This window comes from Protobothrops mucrosquamatus, unplaced genomic scaffold (assembly GCF_001527695.2).
Source record: "Protobothrops mucrosquamatus isolate PMUCROS unplaced genomic scaffold, P.Mucros_1.0 scaffold_149, whole genome shotgun sequence".
NCBI classification, from domain to species: domain Eukaryota; kingdom Metazoa; phylum Chordata; class Lepidosauria; order Squamata; family Viperidae; genus Protobothrops; species Protobothrops mucrosquamatus.
Window position 1 is genome coordinate 973,042 of NW_015386225.1, and position 16,963 is coordinate 990,004.

A 16,963-nucleotide genomic window follows, 5' to 3' on the forward strand; every position below is an offset into this window, starting at 1 on the left:
TGGCGGGTGATGCGGCAGTGATACAACAAGGTGAGGGACGTGGCGGGCAGCAGGTGAGAGGATGCCCACTAACAGGCGCTGGATGGATCTGAAATGACAGGTGCTCTTTAAATGTAAGGACTCATTCTTGCTGGTAGTTAGAATCTTTAATATTATTTGCAAACAAAATGAAGGTTTCCTATTTAGAATAGTAAGCTGTCAGGTTAGTAAAACAGCAATATCGGAACCAATTTTAGGTTAATAGGTTAATCACATATAATTGGAAAACTACTCAAATTCTTTTAACTAAAACACTCAGAACCTGGTACATATGCATTTGTCTTCAAACAATCATACAGTTTGTAATGTACATAGATTTGCAAAACAATGGGATAAAGAAATATTCCTGAACTTTCTTTTATGATCTATTCCTGAACTTTCTTTTATGATCTATCTTTACTGTGAAACTGTGTGAATGCATCAATGCAGTGCATGTTATCTCAGCTTGCAGAGCTTGGATTCATTGAATGAGTTTACCAAAAATGTAAATATTGCAGAATATACAGCCTCATGCTAAATAACTAAGCTCCATTTCATGCTGAATAAACTAAATTATTAATCTTAAATGGAAAACTATATTTAGATAGATTTTTACTCCAAAAGCATTTTATTAAAATAAAGTTGATAAAAATCAAAAAAATCCAATTTAAATTAAAAAAATCTATTTTTTTAAAAAAAATCACCGACTGATTGTTTCACAAGAAGAGTCACATATATGCACATTGAAATACCAAAACATTTTAAAGCAAATTAATTGTTTCAGTATGGGTGAAAATATATATCTGCCAAAGCACATTTTACACAAAATACATCCTGATGCATGTAAGCAAAATAGGGAGAGCATATATTTTATTCTGCGATGCATTCCAGGTGAAGGCTCACATCCAAATTTGTAGGGAACTAAGATCACAAGATGCAAAAGAAATATTCCTTTTCATATAAAATTAAAATATATGTATAGATATAGAAAAACATTATATTAGACAAGCTAAATAAATGAAAAGCTGTTTATAGTCTGGTCTATTAATGATAGCCATTCCAATTCTCACTGGCATATTAGTATTACAAGTGCTAAAACCTGTTAATGTAGTTAGCAAGTTGGCTAACTTCTTTATATGTTCTACTTCCATAATATCCCAAACAGGGAAGCCAGAGAAAGCATATTAGTAAATGTACCAGCAAGCTTCTCTATTCTTTTATTCATATTTTAAATATATAATAGATTCCTCTATACCACTTCAGTTGTCTGACTCCAAACAGCTTGCAAGCAACAACATATAACTGCAAATGTGTTAGAAGCATTTCCACAGCCATTACAATTAGAAATAGTACAGTAATTATCATCTGTGGCCTAGTAACTAAAAATTGAAATAAGTGACATTTACTTTAACTTGCATCCTATCATATCCAAAAGTAAAGATGAGGTTGGCTATTTTAAAAGGTGATGCATTTACATCATTCTAATTACTACTTAGTATTCCACGTTCATTTAGGACTTAGCTTGAGCTGGGATAATCTGACTCAGCTTCACAACACAGAAATTAATTTGCTTTTACTGTCACCTGCGAGAGGAGAGTAATCAAATTCCAAGAAGCAAATATGTAGACTAGAATATAAATCAGATCAGTACCAGCAACATAACAGGCAATTTGTACGTAGTGATAAAATCACTGTTACAGACAACTAGAAATAAAATTTTATATCGTATATCTTATGAAAGAGACTGAAACTATTCTCTGGTTTATGTATAATTCCTCTTCCTGCTTATATCGAAAAATGTACGTTTTGCTTTTAAATACATAAAAACATCTATTTAGGAAAAGATATAGCAGAATATAAAGCAATGGTTCCGTTATGAAGTAGCATTTCAGTATCCCATTTATCCCTTCTTATTGGAAGCTGCAGTATTTTTCCAACAGAAAACTGATTTCTTAAGGTAGCACGAACAAGAGAAAACTGACTACTAACGGTAGCAGTAAGCAATAGGGTTGCCAGGTGTCCACTATTTGAGTGGACAGTCCACTTTTTTCACATTATGTTCACTATTTTTTTTCACAAAACAGTGGACATTTTTTTTATTCAAAAGCTTTATGATGAAATGGTACGTAATCTAAAGCTGTACAGTCTACCTTTTTTACTACTTAACCCCCCCCCCCCGCTTGTCCGCTATTTTTTGGAAGCAGACCTGGCAACCCTAGTAAGCAAGGGATGTAAAAGATTTTTTTAAAACCCGCAATACTTCCAGGAACAAAAGCTGCACCTTATGGTATTAAAAGAGGCAGCACAGAAATGTGTTTTTTTTCTCTCAAGCAACATGCACTGACAGTTCCCTTTCCGTCTGTACTACCCACCCCTTCCAGGTTCTCTTATGTTGGGTAGCCGCACTGAAGATGGCTTAGCTCACCAAGTATCCCCCCAACCCCGGCACTTTTATCTTTATATTTCCGCATCAAAGACTTAGGAAAATAGCTATTTGGTCAGTTGGGAGTAAAGCAAAGCAACTGCAAGAGGTCTCCGGGGTTCATATTAGCACAGGCTATACTGCAACTACCAGACTTCCCCTCGTTGGATTGTTAGTTTGGCGGCTGTGAGAGAGGCTGCAAGAAGGTACCAGCCTTACCAAAGCCATGCCAATTAAAAGAAAATAATAAAAACAAAGAAGCAGCCGAGTCAACCCTCCCCCCTTGATAGGCTGGCACAGATATATGGGGGTGTCCCCGCGGTTCATAAAGCCTCCATCTTGTGCGAGGACACCACTGCCCTCCACACCTCTAGAAATCTGTCACTCCGGAAAAGATGGACCCGGTTCTTGGGGACAGTCAAGGCACGCCAAAGAATGAGAGCGAGGAGGAAGAAGGAAGGGGACCCCAAACAGGTCGAGCCACCCTCTTCGTTCAATGCGCCTTACCGCCTCCGACGGAGCCCCTCGGTGCCGCTGCCCGAGGCACCTGCCTCACTTCCTCTGTGATTGAGCCATCACTTCCGCATTATACCGCCCCCTCGCCGGAAGTGGTGGGAGGGACTCTAGGGAGAGCGGGCAACAAAATGCTGGCTTCCGCAAGGGCAGGGGTAGGCAACCTCGGCTCTTTTATGACTCGTGGACTTCAACTCCCAGAATTCTGGGAGTTGAAGTCCACGAGTCATAAAAGAGCCGAGGTTGCCTACCCCTGCGCAAGGGGGAGGGCGTTTCTGTGTCTCGCTTGTCTCGCTTCTGACCCATAGGCGTCTTCCCCCCTCCCCTTTCGGCTCTTAGTACTTCAGAAGGCGGTAATAGGCACCACTAGTGGACAGTGAGTCCCCCCTTAAGTCTGGGGGCTTTTTTTTTCCCTGACTCATAAGCGATAAGCTTAACAAACCATGCAAATAATTAAGGTGACCATTTCATTCCTCAAAACCTTCACCCTCCCTCATCCATTTTTTGAGTGCAGGTTTACGCATATTGCTCACAGTCCGTCTTCTATGCGAAGTGGCTGGTCTGTTTGCTTTGGCGACCAAAACACTTTTTTAAAAAAGGAGCTGATCAGTTAAAGGAGAATATTTGTAGCTCAGGGTTGCTTGCTTGTTTGTAGCTCCCTGAGCTTGCTTGTTTTCTTGCAGACGTTTCATTACACAAACTAGGTAACATCCGTGGTTTTTCTTTTCCCTTTTCTATCCAAATCTTCCATAATACCCAGCAAAATTATCGATGGTGGACTTGATGTTGAACTTGATAACTGCTGCAAGACTATGGAAAACGGAACGTTTGCCCACTATAGAAGAATGGTCACTCAAAGTCTCAAATTTAGCAGAAATGGCCAAGATCTCCGCTTATGTGAAGGACTATTCATAAGAAAGATATCTTTCGGTTTGGAGACGATGGATAGATTATATTGAGAGTAAATATGGAACTAAAAAGTTTCATTTGGTTTTTGAGTGAATCTTAGAGTATTAATGTAGTTTATATGTTATAATAGCTTACTTATTTTTATTTCTAATTATTAACATGATGTTATAATTATTGTGTTTAATACTAGTATATTTGTTTAAAAGAGAGTTAAAGGATGTTACAGATTTGTTATTTTAATAGTTGATTAATGTTAGATTATTGTATTGTTAACCCTGTGATTGGCTCTGGGAAGTGGGGGGGAGGGAGGGGGGAGTGGAAGGGTGGGTTTTGGGGAGGGGGGAATTATATTGTAAAACTTTTATAAAATTTTCAATAAAAAAGTGGTTTTTCTTTTCCCAGTATATCTCTGGGATGCCTTCATGATGGCAGTGGCCAGTCTCTCCATGTGTTCTGATGTGATGGCCTGTCCCAACTGTTCTTTGAGATTTGCTTTGGTGTGCAGATATTTGTTTAATCTGAGGTGTGTATCTGTGATCACGAGCTGTTATCATTTTTTGCCCACTTTCTTGGGCTATTTTCCTAGCTAGCACTGATGATGTTGCAGAAACATCTGCAAGAAAATAAGCCAGCTCATTGAGCACCAAAAACCCCTCTGATCAGTTAATTTTGATATCGCAATTTGTTTATATAGTTAAACTTAACTTAGGTTTTCAAATGTGCCTTCATTGTAGGATATTGCCTCATTTGTCATTTTGAATGGTAAAGTAAAAAACGCTTAACCAATTATTTTTTTTAAGATTGAAATGCTTAAAAAAGATTTTAAGCATATTTGATCTCCAGACCAAGCTATATTTCCAACAAATTTGCACTTTAGATATCGACAGATTTAGAGTATTAACTTCAGCAGACTAAATCCACTGTCAATGAGGTGGTGCAGTGAGACTCACAACAAGGAAGTAGGCAAGGGATTGTATGTGTATACTAATGTAATTTTTATCATTCCAGGCAGTCCAAGACAGTTATTTAAAAAAAATGCTACACTTCTTGCATGTAAAAGATTTTGAAACAGTAAATGCTTCTATCCAAAACATACTTGTTATTCTAAGACTTGTTTTAGCAATAGCACTTAGATTTACACACAGCTTGACACTGCTTTACAGCCCTCTCTAAGTGGTTTACAGAGTCAGCGTATTGCCCCCAACAATCTGAATTCTCATTTTACAGACCTGGGAAGGATGGAAAGGATGAGTCAACCTTGAGCAGGTGAGAATTGAACTGCCAAACAGCTGGCAGCTGTCAATCAGCAGAAGTAGCCTGCAGTATTGCAGTCTAACCACTGTGCCATTACGGCTCCACGGTTTTGGCTTTTACCTTAAAGCAGGAGTGTCAAACTGCCAGCCCGTGGGCCACTTTCATCATACCGAAGCTGCGCCCATCCCATTGCCGGCAATGTGAAATGTCACAATACGTCGTGACACGTGACGTGGTGAGTTTGACACCCGTGCCTTAAAGCAGGAGTGTCAAACTGCCAGCCCGCAGGCCGGACGCATCATCTGGAAGCCACGCCCACCCTATTGCCGGCAATGGCAAAACCGTCCCAATACGTTGCGTGACATCACATGACGTCGCGAGTTTGATATGTCTGCCTTAAAGTGTTCGGTAACCAACAGACATTCCAACAAAAATAAAAATTTTCCCTGAATGCTCAGCTCTTTGACAGTTAGGCATAATGTTATTTTTAAAGAATCAGCATTTACTGCAGTAGTATTTTTTATATTTTGCATAAAGTTCCTGGTAAATTAGTATTGCTACCATTGGCTTGCTCTATTTTTGGATGATATTTCTCAATACATTATTTAAAAGTTTATTAATTTATATAATTATCTCAGAATGTGTTTTTATATATTTACATATTTAAGAACTGAAATGAGAAAAATGGTAAGAAGTATGCAGAGTATATAGTGGAATTAATTTATACATATACTATCACTGAATTATCTGCCCCACAATTTTGAGACAAATACAGTAATTAGAACTGTAAGAATAGTTTTTTGATGTAAAAAACCAAATAACAACCTTTAAAAGCAAAGTTGAGTTTTATAAACTTGTTTTTCTTAGCATCCTGCACTATATATTCAGTACAACATTGCAAAGGTGTGTCTTAAATAAATTTAGTACTGCATGTTATTGGATATGTTGTTTAAAAAGTTCTTATAAACATTGACTGCTGCAAAGTTCCTTTCTCAAAATATTTTTATCACGGTGAGATTAGGGCATTTACTTATTTCAGTAGTTTTTGACCCTGTTATAGTTATATTGCTCTTACTATCACAATCCTTTAACAGTTAACTGATAACCTGATAAGTTACTTCATATTTACAGAATTAAAGTAGAAGCCACATTGAATGAAAGAGAAATTGTGTTATTCTCATATTAGTAAAGAGGGTCAAATATATGTAGTTACAATTTAAGGAAGAATTAAAAATTCTTCATTTTAAGAAGGAATATTTGTTTTAATGACTTTGAATTATTTATAAATCTATTTCAGCTAGGATCAGATGAGCATTCATATATATGCACATTTGAACAAATAAATCGTTGGAATTTTAGATTAATAACTTGTTTTAAAGAATTAGTTTTGTTAATCTTTCAGCTGAAGAAAGCCATTACATATTAAACTTTTAGCACAATTACTCTTACTGTATTTCTGAAAGAGAGAGGAAAATCATTGCAAATTGCCCACACTGCATTTTATTGATGTCTGCCGCCAATTAACTGCAATTTCTTGGTGTTACTATGTAAGTCTGAAGGCCTGACACCATTTGGGAATAATGATTGAAAATAATCATGGTAAGGAATTCAGAAATAATTTAGTGTTCAAAAGGCAAACTGTACATTTAATATTTTCTTTCCATCACATGACAAGACCATGATAAAGTACGATAATTTGGTAGTCCATTTCTTTTTTCAGGTACAAAGGACTACATATCAAGATAAGATCAAGAAGGATATCTACAATGACAACATTCTTCTCAATTCAAACTAAACTTAGGAGCAAGCCATGACAACCAAAAAGTTAGTCTTAAACAATCCAAGTAACTTTGGAAAATTTAATGATCACAGGATATAAAATCCTATGGACATTGTGGGGATTAAAATCATGTTATGAGAAAACACATTCCAAAGAGTTAATTTGGGGGGGGGGGGGGAAATACAATTTAGGAGTGTTGCTCCTAAAATAAAAACCTAACTTGTATGGCACAAATCATTTCACCTGAAATATAATTTATTGGGTAAGTGGAACTGTGGCTGCAGGTTCTTTATCTAAATTTTAAGAATATTACTTTATAATCAATATGTGTATTTTTAACAACAAAGAATTATTTGGGAAGCTTGTTTACTGACACAAGGCCATACACATTATGTAGTTGTGACCAATTCCAGCAAACAAAAAGTTTACTTTAAAAGATAGCATTTCAAACACATAACTATGGAGGTATAAATATCTGAAATCATCAATTCATTTTATCCTACAGAATTTTTTTCCTAATGTGAAATTAACTGAATAGATGGCCATCATGGGATACAAAAGTGTTTGTAAACAAAATGTATGTGAAAAATCTTGGCTTTCACTTTTTCACACAATCAACACTAATAACATATGATGTATTTAAGAATGCACTTTGTCTTAAAAACAATCTTTTACAATTTAAGAAAACTTTACATATGTACAAAATTACAGTTCAGGAATGATTTTATATTATAGTATTAATTGACAAAATTTTATTTCCCATCACCTAAGTTTTTTAACTCTTTCACATTATGATCATTTGCTACTGTAAAAGCATGGTCCAGTGCTCGAATACTTGATAGAAGTTTTATTATCTGTTTTATATGTTCCCTACAAAAAGAAAGGACAAAAAAGTCAGATTGTTAAAAAAAACCATACAAAGTACAGACATATCTCCAGTATTTGGCAAATGTGCAATACAAGTATACTAAATAAATCATGTAACAGTACTTAAGATAATCACAAAGCCTCATCCCTACAATGACCATGGAGACCACAATTCAGAATAGATTCAGCATTATACGTCCAGCAACAATTTGTTCCAAAAGGTTCAGAATTTTAAACATGCTTGTTTGCCCTAACTTATTTTAAATGTATGCCCACAAGACAATTACATAATGCAGAAAAAGGACACAGCTATGCTGACATGTGATGCATCAGCAATACTATCACCTATCAAACAAATGTCAACCGAACGGAGAATACCGTTGACAGTCTTTTTTATGTTCTACATGAAATTGGTTTGAAGACCACCCAGAAATCATACTTGGTCAAAAATAAGCATTCAGCTTGTTGACTGCTGCATGGCACTATGACCACATTATACCCATCTTGCAAGGGTCTATGTTGATTATCAGTAGCTTTTTGGGTGCAATTCAAAGTAAAAGTGGTTGTCTTATAAATTCCTGTATTGCTTGGTGTTCATATACCTGCAGGCCACCTACTGTATCCTGAGTCAACTGTCAGGATAGCCCTCCAACCAAAACTACCAGTGGTGCCACACTTCCATTAGATGACAGGACTGAGGCTAGAAAGTACTGCCCGTTCTTCATTGGCACCAATACTCTGGAACAATCTTCAAATGTAAACTAGACTGGTTTCCCTGGTAACAGCTTTCAGAAGTTGGTAAAAAATCGAGCCTTTCTAGAGGGCCATGAATTCATGTTGCCATGAATTAAGAGTATAATAAAACAAAAACAACAAAATATTTATTGATACTGGTACTTTGATTTTGCTGAATCCTTTATGTTCTTGGAATGTTTTGTGTTCTGGTTTTACTACACGATGTTATACTGTACTGTAAATTTATTAAATCTGATAAGAAGAGAATAAATGATCATTATAAATATGGCTTTTGGGGATTTTATATATTTTCTTTGCCCATTTTGGATCATATAACAATGAAATAGGAGAAGCGCATCCCTACTGCCTATGTTGCTGCTAGCTGCAAGATTCATTGATCATGCTACCTTTCTAGGAAATGGGACTTGGGAGTGTTGCACTTGATTGTATGTGGCACAGTGTTCCTAGAAAGAAGACTATTCTTCAATCCTTTGGTCTACAATACTCTGTTTAAATATCTATAGGAAATATTAAGATGTAATTGAATTTTAGGTTTGAATCAATTTCTTATGATGCCTCGCTTCTCTCCACTGACACCAAGATGTTCTTAAAAATCCTGCACCATTGTCTGGATAGAAGAGAGCCTGGAATTATGCCTACTTGGTCAAAGTAGTTGCTGCCTTAATTAACTTATGAGTTAGAAGCTGCAAACTATAGAACTTCCAACGTAACTTGCTTCAATGTAATTAACCATTTTTTAATGTTTAATTAAACAACAACATGTGTGTATACCTGCCCTTTATGCCGACCAGTGTACACCTCGTGGCAGTGCAACAGAATGCAATTAATGTTGTAGTTTCCAGGCAACATGTTTAATCTGTACATATTTTAATCTTGTATTTTATATTTTAAATTTTATGTCATATAGTATGCCTTATTTTAACTGTGATGCTTCTGACACAAATAAACAAACATTTTAAATACTATTGTTGCTTATATCGAATGATTCCAATCAACAAAACATTATTTAAAGTAGAATACCTTGCATTTCTTTTTTCTACATCAGAGCTTCCAATGCTGTTTCGGTATACTGTATCAGCAAGGTGAACAAGGTATCTACAGAGATTTTCTAGATGAGATACTGTCTTATTTCCTTTAAGATTAGTGAACCATTGTTTAGGGAAGCAGTTAATCACCTAGAAAAAGATTATTTTAAAAATAAAATTAATACACAACAATCCTATATAGAAAATAATATTGTAAACTTAAAATAATATCTGGTTGTTTGTACAGTATACAAAGCAAGGTTTTAAAAAAGTATGGCTAACTATAAAGTTATCTGCCAACTGATTTTAAACTGAAATTGTTTCTTTAATGTAACACTTTGAAATGTCAATTTCAGCGTTTACCTCAATTAATTAAATCTTTGATATATACAGAACAGGAAGAAAAATACTAATTGTAAGCTGATTTCCATGTAACTAGCAGTATAATAAAGCATTACATTAGAGAATTGAAGAAAAACTGACCATTTAATTGCAAGCAGTATGTAACATTCTATTTCAGCACTGCTGAGGTTTTACAGCAAACTGTCAATTTTCAGTTACAAAGTTTTTGAAGCAAAACATTCCACTTTCCACTCTTAAATACCCCTGCCTCCCACTCAGCACTTCTAAAATCAGGGAGCTGAAATGTGACTATTTTGATACTGAATTTTGTCAATATCATCTTGGGTCATTTGGGGAGGTTTTTCAAAGAAAAAAGGGAATATTTTGGCTCCTGAGACTTCCTTCTACTCATTATATCCCTCCAAACCATGCAAAAGATAATGGGGTGATGGTGGAGACTCCATCTTTTTCTCTGATGTCACATGTCATTTTCCAGCTGCTTTGGAGAACAAATTACTGTTACTGCTTAAACGTTGTCCACCCATGGCCCAGCAATTTAGCAATAGCTGGCCCCTTTTATATGCATGTGGTAACAATTCCACAAACTTAGCAGGGAAATATGGACTAGATTATCAACTGCCAGAGATCAGACATCTGCCATGGATATTTCTATTTATTGCTAGTGTACTGAAATTTTTAGTGGATCTTATTGTAAGCCATTTGGGAACTAATCTTGGATAAATAGCAGAGAATGGATGTAAAGTCATAATACATTGATTTTAGTTTTTGTACTATTAACAGTAGTAAAAAAAAGAGATAAAGGAGTCTCTACGGATTTTACTCCGCTACTTGTTGCTGACTATAGAGGGCAGTGCTCATCTTTGTTTCAAGGCCTTTGAGCCTATGCTGTCTGAAGATATTTCCGTGGTCATGTGACCAGCATGATGCCATGGAGAACTGGAGAAAGTAATGGGAGCTCATCCCATCACATGGTACTTAGTCTCAAATCTTGTGCGCTGGCTTTCCACCAACAAGCCCAGCAGCCCCCATGCCGCCCATTAACAATAGTGCTAGAATAGAAATGGAAATTCAAGAAATTTTGTTGCAAAATAGAAGTTTACTTTTTTTGGTTTTGTTTTGCTCCTTTTGCAGCGATAGAAAATAGGATCTATTGGGCTCACTGTTGAATTTTAAGGTGACCATCAAGATCTGGGCTAATTGATGAAGATGAACTTTATTGTTACATGTATATTTGAATACATTCATATTCAAATCCCTGCTACTTTAGCTATTATTATACACTGCCTCTGAGTACATGGGCAACAGACTAAAAAGGAATTTTTAAAAAATGAAGTGAAATTTAAAACATATTTACTTACACTTTGAGCTTTCTTAATGCTATCATCTCCATACTCAGAATTCTGGAAAGCCATAAGAATGTATCTATTTAGCAAACCATCTATCGATAATTCTTGTAACGTTTTGTTGGAGAATATTCCATACCATTGCAGAAAGTTTCCCAATAGCTATAGAAATAGAAAAATTTAACATAAATAGCAAAGCAATAGAGCTGTATCAATATTTTCTATTATTTGTAATTAACACAAACATTTTAAATGAAATATTTCTTCTAGAACATATAAAAGCTAACAGCCAAAACTAAAATGTTCTCAGAGCTGTCTGAAAGGAGAGCAAAGTGCTACAATTTAATTGACAATGTCCCAGCAACAACCTGTTTGTGTGAAATGGTCAGCTCTTAAACATGAAATATTATCAGTATCTGCCAGCAAAACACAGTAGTAAATTAATTTGAATTATTCGTAATTCTATAATGGTCAATTTTAAAATGATATAGGCTGGTTAAATCAGTAACTTATTCCTACTAGGAAATACCAACCTAAGTACTGATTTCCAGAATTAAAAGGTTAAAAAAAATGTATAAACTTCTACAATTGATAAATAAGGAGCTGCTGTGTTCCAGGTAATTCATTGTGTAATAGTAGTTACAAATATCCTCTACTTTGTAAACGTGACTTACTTTTTGGTTATATTTGATATATTTTGAATGTGGATACTTTTATATTTAGTTTTTCATGTTTCAGGTATAGAATGTCATTTTCAAATCCATCTATTTTGCCTATGCAATATTCTCAATCAAACTGTATGTTACATTGATTCATTGCTCTTTTCATTGCGTGATGGGAAACTGCAATTCAGAAAGCTTTAGTTGTGTGCAGAGCTTTACAGAATCACAGCCTTTTGATATAATTCATACTAAAGATTAGCTAAATTTCACAGTGATACAAGATCTCAAAGGTAATTGGGTTCCAATCCACTTTACTCCAATACCAAGCAAATCAACTCATCCATTTGTGAAAAATCAGTTGGATTAGTTTTATTTCTTTGTTAGTTTACCTTAACTGAAGACCAAAATTGGCGCTGGAAAAACAAGTAAGGACCAGAGTTCTTGTTCTCTAAAACACTGAAATATAAGAGATGTTTCAGTAAGTATAGAAGAGTTGTCAACATGTTACATTATTACAAAGGTAAATCATTCTGAAACGGAATAAACAAACTAGACTAGAAAGTTTACCTTTTGGGATAAAGTGGCATGAACACATCATCATCTAGTGTTCGCCTCATTCTAAGTAAGAGGGCTTTGAGTAGTGTCTGAAAGTTAATATAAATTATGTTAAAACAATATTTTATAATGCATTTTAGCACAAACTAGACCAAATATTCTTCTGTTCATTAGCTGTACATTATTCTCATGAAGAACCCACTTTAACAGTATTTTCCATTAAGGTTGTTCATGGAAATTAGTAGAGATGTCATCTAAGATAGGCACTTGTTCTCACTACAGGTAATCCTCAGCATATGACCATTGGTTTAACAACTGTTCAAAGTTACAATAGTGCTGAAAAAATGTTTTATAGTCAGTCCTCACACATACAACTGTCACATCGTTCCCAGTCACGATTAAAATTTGGTTGCTTGGCAACTGGCACATATTTGCAACAGTTGCAGTGTCCCAGGGTCATGTGATCACAATTTGGGACCTTCCCGGGAGGCTTCCAAGAAGCAAAGTAAACGAGGCAAGCCAGATTCACTTAATGACCACGTAAGTCCCTTAACGACTACAGCAAAAAGGTGGTACATTTGGACTCAAGTCACTCGAATCTGGGGAAAAAAATTATTTATATCCCACTTTTCACAGCACTTCCTCTTTCAAATTTCCCAACAAATACCCTGTGTAGGTTTTATTAAGAGGGACTGGCCCAAATCACCCAGCGAGTTTTCATCTGTGGGTGTGCAGTATCTTAGCACCACATCACACATATCTCATTTTTTTGTTCTGGATCTCAAGGGGGCATATAGAGAAATTGCAATCTATTTCCTTTCCATGGATGTTAGATTCAAACCACTAAGTTACTCTTCTATTCCCCCCCCCCAAATTACTCATATGTGAAGCAAGAATATATCCTATCTGAATTTAGGTCTTTGAAAATACAGAAGCTTCATGAAAATTCTAATTCAGTAATAGTAATTGAAGCAATATAGAGGAAGTCATGAATCCAAAACAGTTAAGCAATTTTTTGTCACCTGTGTATTTTTGTTTTCTGCATGTACTACTGTAGGATATCCATTAATTAGTTTCTGGGTAATAGCAACCATCCTGGATGTTTGGGTTGAAGAAAAGGGGTCCCATACATTTTCAGCCAGCACTAACAAAGAAGAAAATGAGTACTTCTCAAAATTCAATTAAATTGTACTTTGAAAAATAAAAAAATAACTAAATAATATAGAGTACCTGTTAATTTTGGTAAAACCACTCTTTCAACAATAGTAGGCAACAGTGAAACATCAGCATCATCTTTCTCCTGATCATATTCTTCACATCCATAAAATAGCAGGGATTCAAACCACAGCATACTTTCAAAATCTTGACATTTGTACTATTAAAAAAATAAATGCTGTTTACGTCAAGTGTGTGTTTAAGCTTAAGATGTATAAACACCCCCATCCATTCACAATGTAAATCTTTTGGCTGTGGACTTCACTCTCTTGAATGTCAGCACATCAAATTCTATTAGTAGACTTTATTACTTGTTCATAGAAATAAAACACCTGTGTTTTTTATGATACCACAATCTTACATTCCTCATCACTGGGCTTCCTGGCTGAGCTGCTGATGTTGTAATTCAGCATTATTTGGAAGGCCAGAAGTCTTCCACAACACACCCCTTCCTTGAACTATTTTGTTAATATATTTAAATCAGAAACTGTAGAAGCTCCCAATCTTGTCCTGATGCACATCTCCTTCACTACAATACTATAAATATTTTCAAAGTACACTGATGAAGCTGTTAAGATATTACACCTCATACCATTTTGACATTTATCAAGTAATCAAACTATTAAAATGATACTTTTAAAATGGCACATCAACATTAAAGCGGCAATATCCACTATAGGCCCAATCTAATGCTCAAGAGAAACAACTTGTCAATTAAGAATCATTTCATATGATTATGATATTAATTTCTACATAACATTCTACCTTGTTAAACAGACTGCATACACTTTGAACTTGCTCTTACCTCCAAAGGATTCCAGGTAAGTAACTGAAGTCTTATTAAAGGATTTAACAGCTTGGGTAAGCAAAGGCCAATATAAGCATCCTTATATGAAGACAAATACTTAGAATGCCAGGCTTCGAACTGTGACTTAATACAGTCAATGGAGGAAAAGTTTTCTAATACATCCTCAAAAATTTTGCTGGACTCCTTCAAAATGCGATCTAGGATAGAAATTTTTAAAAATTATTTTTTTAAAAAAATTATCTCCCGTTTTTCTGGTTTATTGTAGGATGTATTTCTGTAATCTAATATACTAACCATATCAAATTCATGAAGCATTCCATATTTTTGTTTTGTATTATTTGCATGGTTGCTGTTGTTTTGGCATTTATGTTTTAACTGGAAGTTGCCCACACAGACAGCTCTAGAAATTGAACTAATCCTTATCATCAATCAAGTAAGGAAAATGTAACAAAAGATTTTTATCAACTTGAATGCTTTATTCTAGCTTCCCTATATATTCAATTATATTTTGGGTTTTTTCCAGCTGGTTTTAAACAAATATTTAACTTGCCTGCTTAAATTTGTGAATAGGTCTTGTGATTTATTTTGTATGGATGATTACTTGTCAAACAATTATGATAATGATCTGAAAGACCACTTCATGGAAGCAAGGTTCTAAGTTCCCTCTCTAAGCAAATATATTTTTAACAAACCACATATTCTATTTTTAATATGTAACAAATTCCAAAGGCCTATAGGTATCCTGTCATTACTTTTCTTACAATCATTCACAAAAAGTTGCACTCAATCAAGAGCATGAAGAAAAGAAAGGTACTTTTCAATAAGTCTGGTTTTTGCTACTGCCAAGTGGAATGAGTACTTTTAGCTCCCTACACGATCACTTATGAAAGAGAATAAAAGCATATCCTACACTATCCTATATTTCATCAAGTCAAGGACAGCTATTACCTCAACCCAAAACTAAAGTAATAATAGTATCCTAGAATAATTTTTTCCCTTCAGACATTATATTAAACCATGCCATTAATCTGCTCAAAAGTTTTTCTACAAAACACTGTTTCAGAAATTACAATTTCTATCATTAAGATGAATCGCCTAACCTTGTTCCATGTTGAAGTTTGTTGTATCTGTTGAGGTTTCTTCATCATCACTAGAAAGACCCTCAAGGTGATCAGCCATTTTCCCAGACTGCTCTCTAGCAAGTCTACGACGAGCTCTGTTACAAAGAATAAATGAATGGTTGCTGAATTGAAGTAACTTCCTAATAAGAAAGGATGTGTAATATTGTATGGGCAAATATGCCTTACTTTTTTCATTTGAAACAGAAATATACTTAACGCACCCACCATAACGTGAAATGGGATATACAACCTTCGGCCATTCAAAGCCTTTGTAGCCACCAAATCAGATTTTTAAAGCTATCCTCAAGAGAAATTTAATTTAAAATAAGTTTTGACATGATTCTGTCTAATTCTTTACTCTACCCCCAATGTATTCTGAAGTGTGGCTCTAGGATGTCAATCAAAGGCTCACAAAAAGATTGTGTGTTCCTTTTATGCAATGATAAACCTTGAATATTTCATTATTTTCCCCTTTTCTTTTAGTCTGAGACAGTTCATATATTAACCTGTAATTTTCCATCCCTAGCAATTGCTTCAATACTACCCTGTGCATGATCCAAACAGTACTCCAACTAAGAGGCTCCTGACATATAATTTTGATTGTGCATTTATCTCTCATTTTGCAAATTCAAAAGGAAAAAAATACTCTTTTTAAAGAAAGTTACCATTTTGGAATAGTTACACAGCAAAATGTATTGTATACTGTAATGGAGAAGAATTGGCAGCCCTTCTATGCTGTCTGAAGCTGATGGGAGTTAGTCAATCATCAAGGACAATGGGAAGTATCATTCTCCAGATAACACTAGACCAGGGGTAGGCAACCTTGGCTCTTTTATGACTTGTGGACTTCAACTCCCAGAATTCCTGAGCCAGCCATGGTGAGGGGAAACGGAGAGGTTTCCAAGCTGAGCCATGCGGGCTCAGGAATTCTGGGAGTTGAAGTCCACGAGTCATAAAAGAGCCAAGGTTGCCTACCCCTGCACTAGACCATAAGAATCACCCTTTAATGATCCTCTGTTTGTTATTGTGTTTAATTTTATAGGCCAGCCATCTCCCCGGTTTATTGGCGTTTTCAATTTTTTTTTTGTTTAGTACGTTTTATCTGCTGTCCTAGCTCTTCCTTCCCAATAATGTTCATCTTGTGTTTAATTAGATCTATCTGCTGTTTCAAATCACGTCTTTGTGGTTCCTTTTGTAAATTTTCCTCAACTCTACTTAATTCTTCTTCTAAGTGTCTTAGTCGTTGTGTTTTAATTTTGTTTTCCCTGGCCATATAAGAAATTGCAGCGCCTCTCATATACGCTTTGGCTGTATCCCATAAGTTTTGGCAGTTCGTATCTTCCTTTTTGTTT

General features: G+C 35.3%; 2 protein-coding genes across 2 annotated transcripts in view; both read right to left on the bottom strand.

Moving 5' to 3' along the window:
* SYNJ1 (synaptojanin 1) overlaps window positions 1-3,021 on the bottom strand; it is a 57,544-nt gene extending 54,523 nt beyond the window's left edge. The window contains exon 1 of the mRNA XM_015819487.1: window positions 2,948-3,021. The gene's annotated coding sequence lies outside the window, so the exon portion shown is untranslated. The remainder of the gene's footprint in view (window positions 1-2,947) is intronic.
* A 2,802-nt stretch (window positions 3,022-5,823) lies between these two features.
* The window catches only part of PAXBP1 (PAX3 and PAX7 binding protein 1), a 34,717-nt gene continuing 23,577 nt past the window's right edge, over window positions 5,824-16,963 (bottom strand). Inside the window, exons 10-18 of the mRNA XM_015819499.1 lie at window positions 15,591-15,706; window positions 14,488-14,687; window positions 13,698-13,842; window positions 13,490-13,611; window positions 12,480-12,556; window positions 12,302-12,368; window positions 11,266-11,412; window positions 9,540-9,694; window positions 5,824-7,766 (exon numbers count right to left, since the gene is read on the bottom strand). Of these exons, the coding sequence (XP_015674985.1) occupies window positions 7,649-7,766; window positions 9,540-9,694; window positions 11,266-11,412; window positions 12,302-12,368; window positions 12,480-12,556; window positions 13,490-13,611; window positions 13,698-13,842; window positions 14,488-14,687; window positions 15,591-15,706 (1,147 nt within the window). The 3' untranslated portion in view covers window positions 5,824-7,648. The remainder of the gene's footprint in view (window positions 7,767-9,539; window positions 9,695-11,265; window positions 11,413-12,301; window positions 12,369-12,479; window positions 12,557-13,489; window positions 13,612-13,697; window positions 13,843-14,487; window positions 14,688-15,590; window positions 15,707-16,963) is intronic.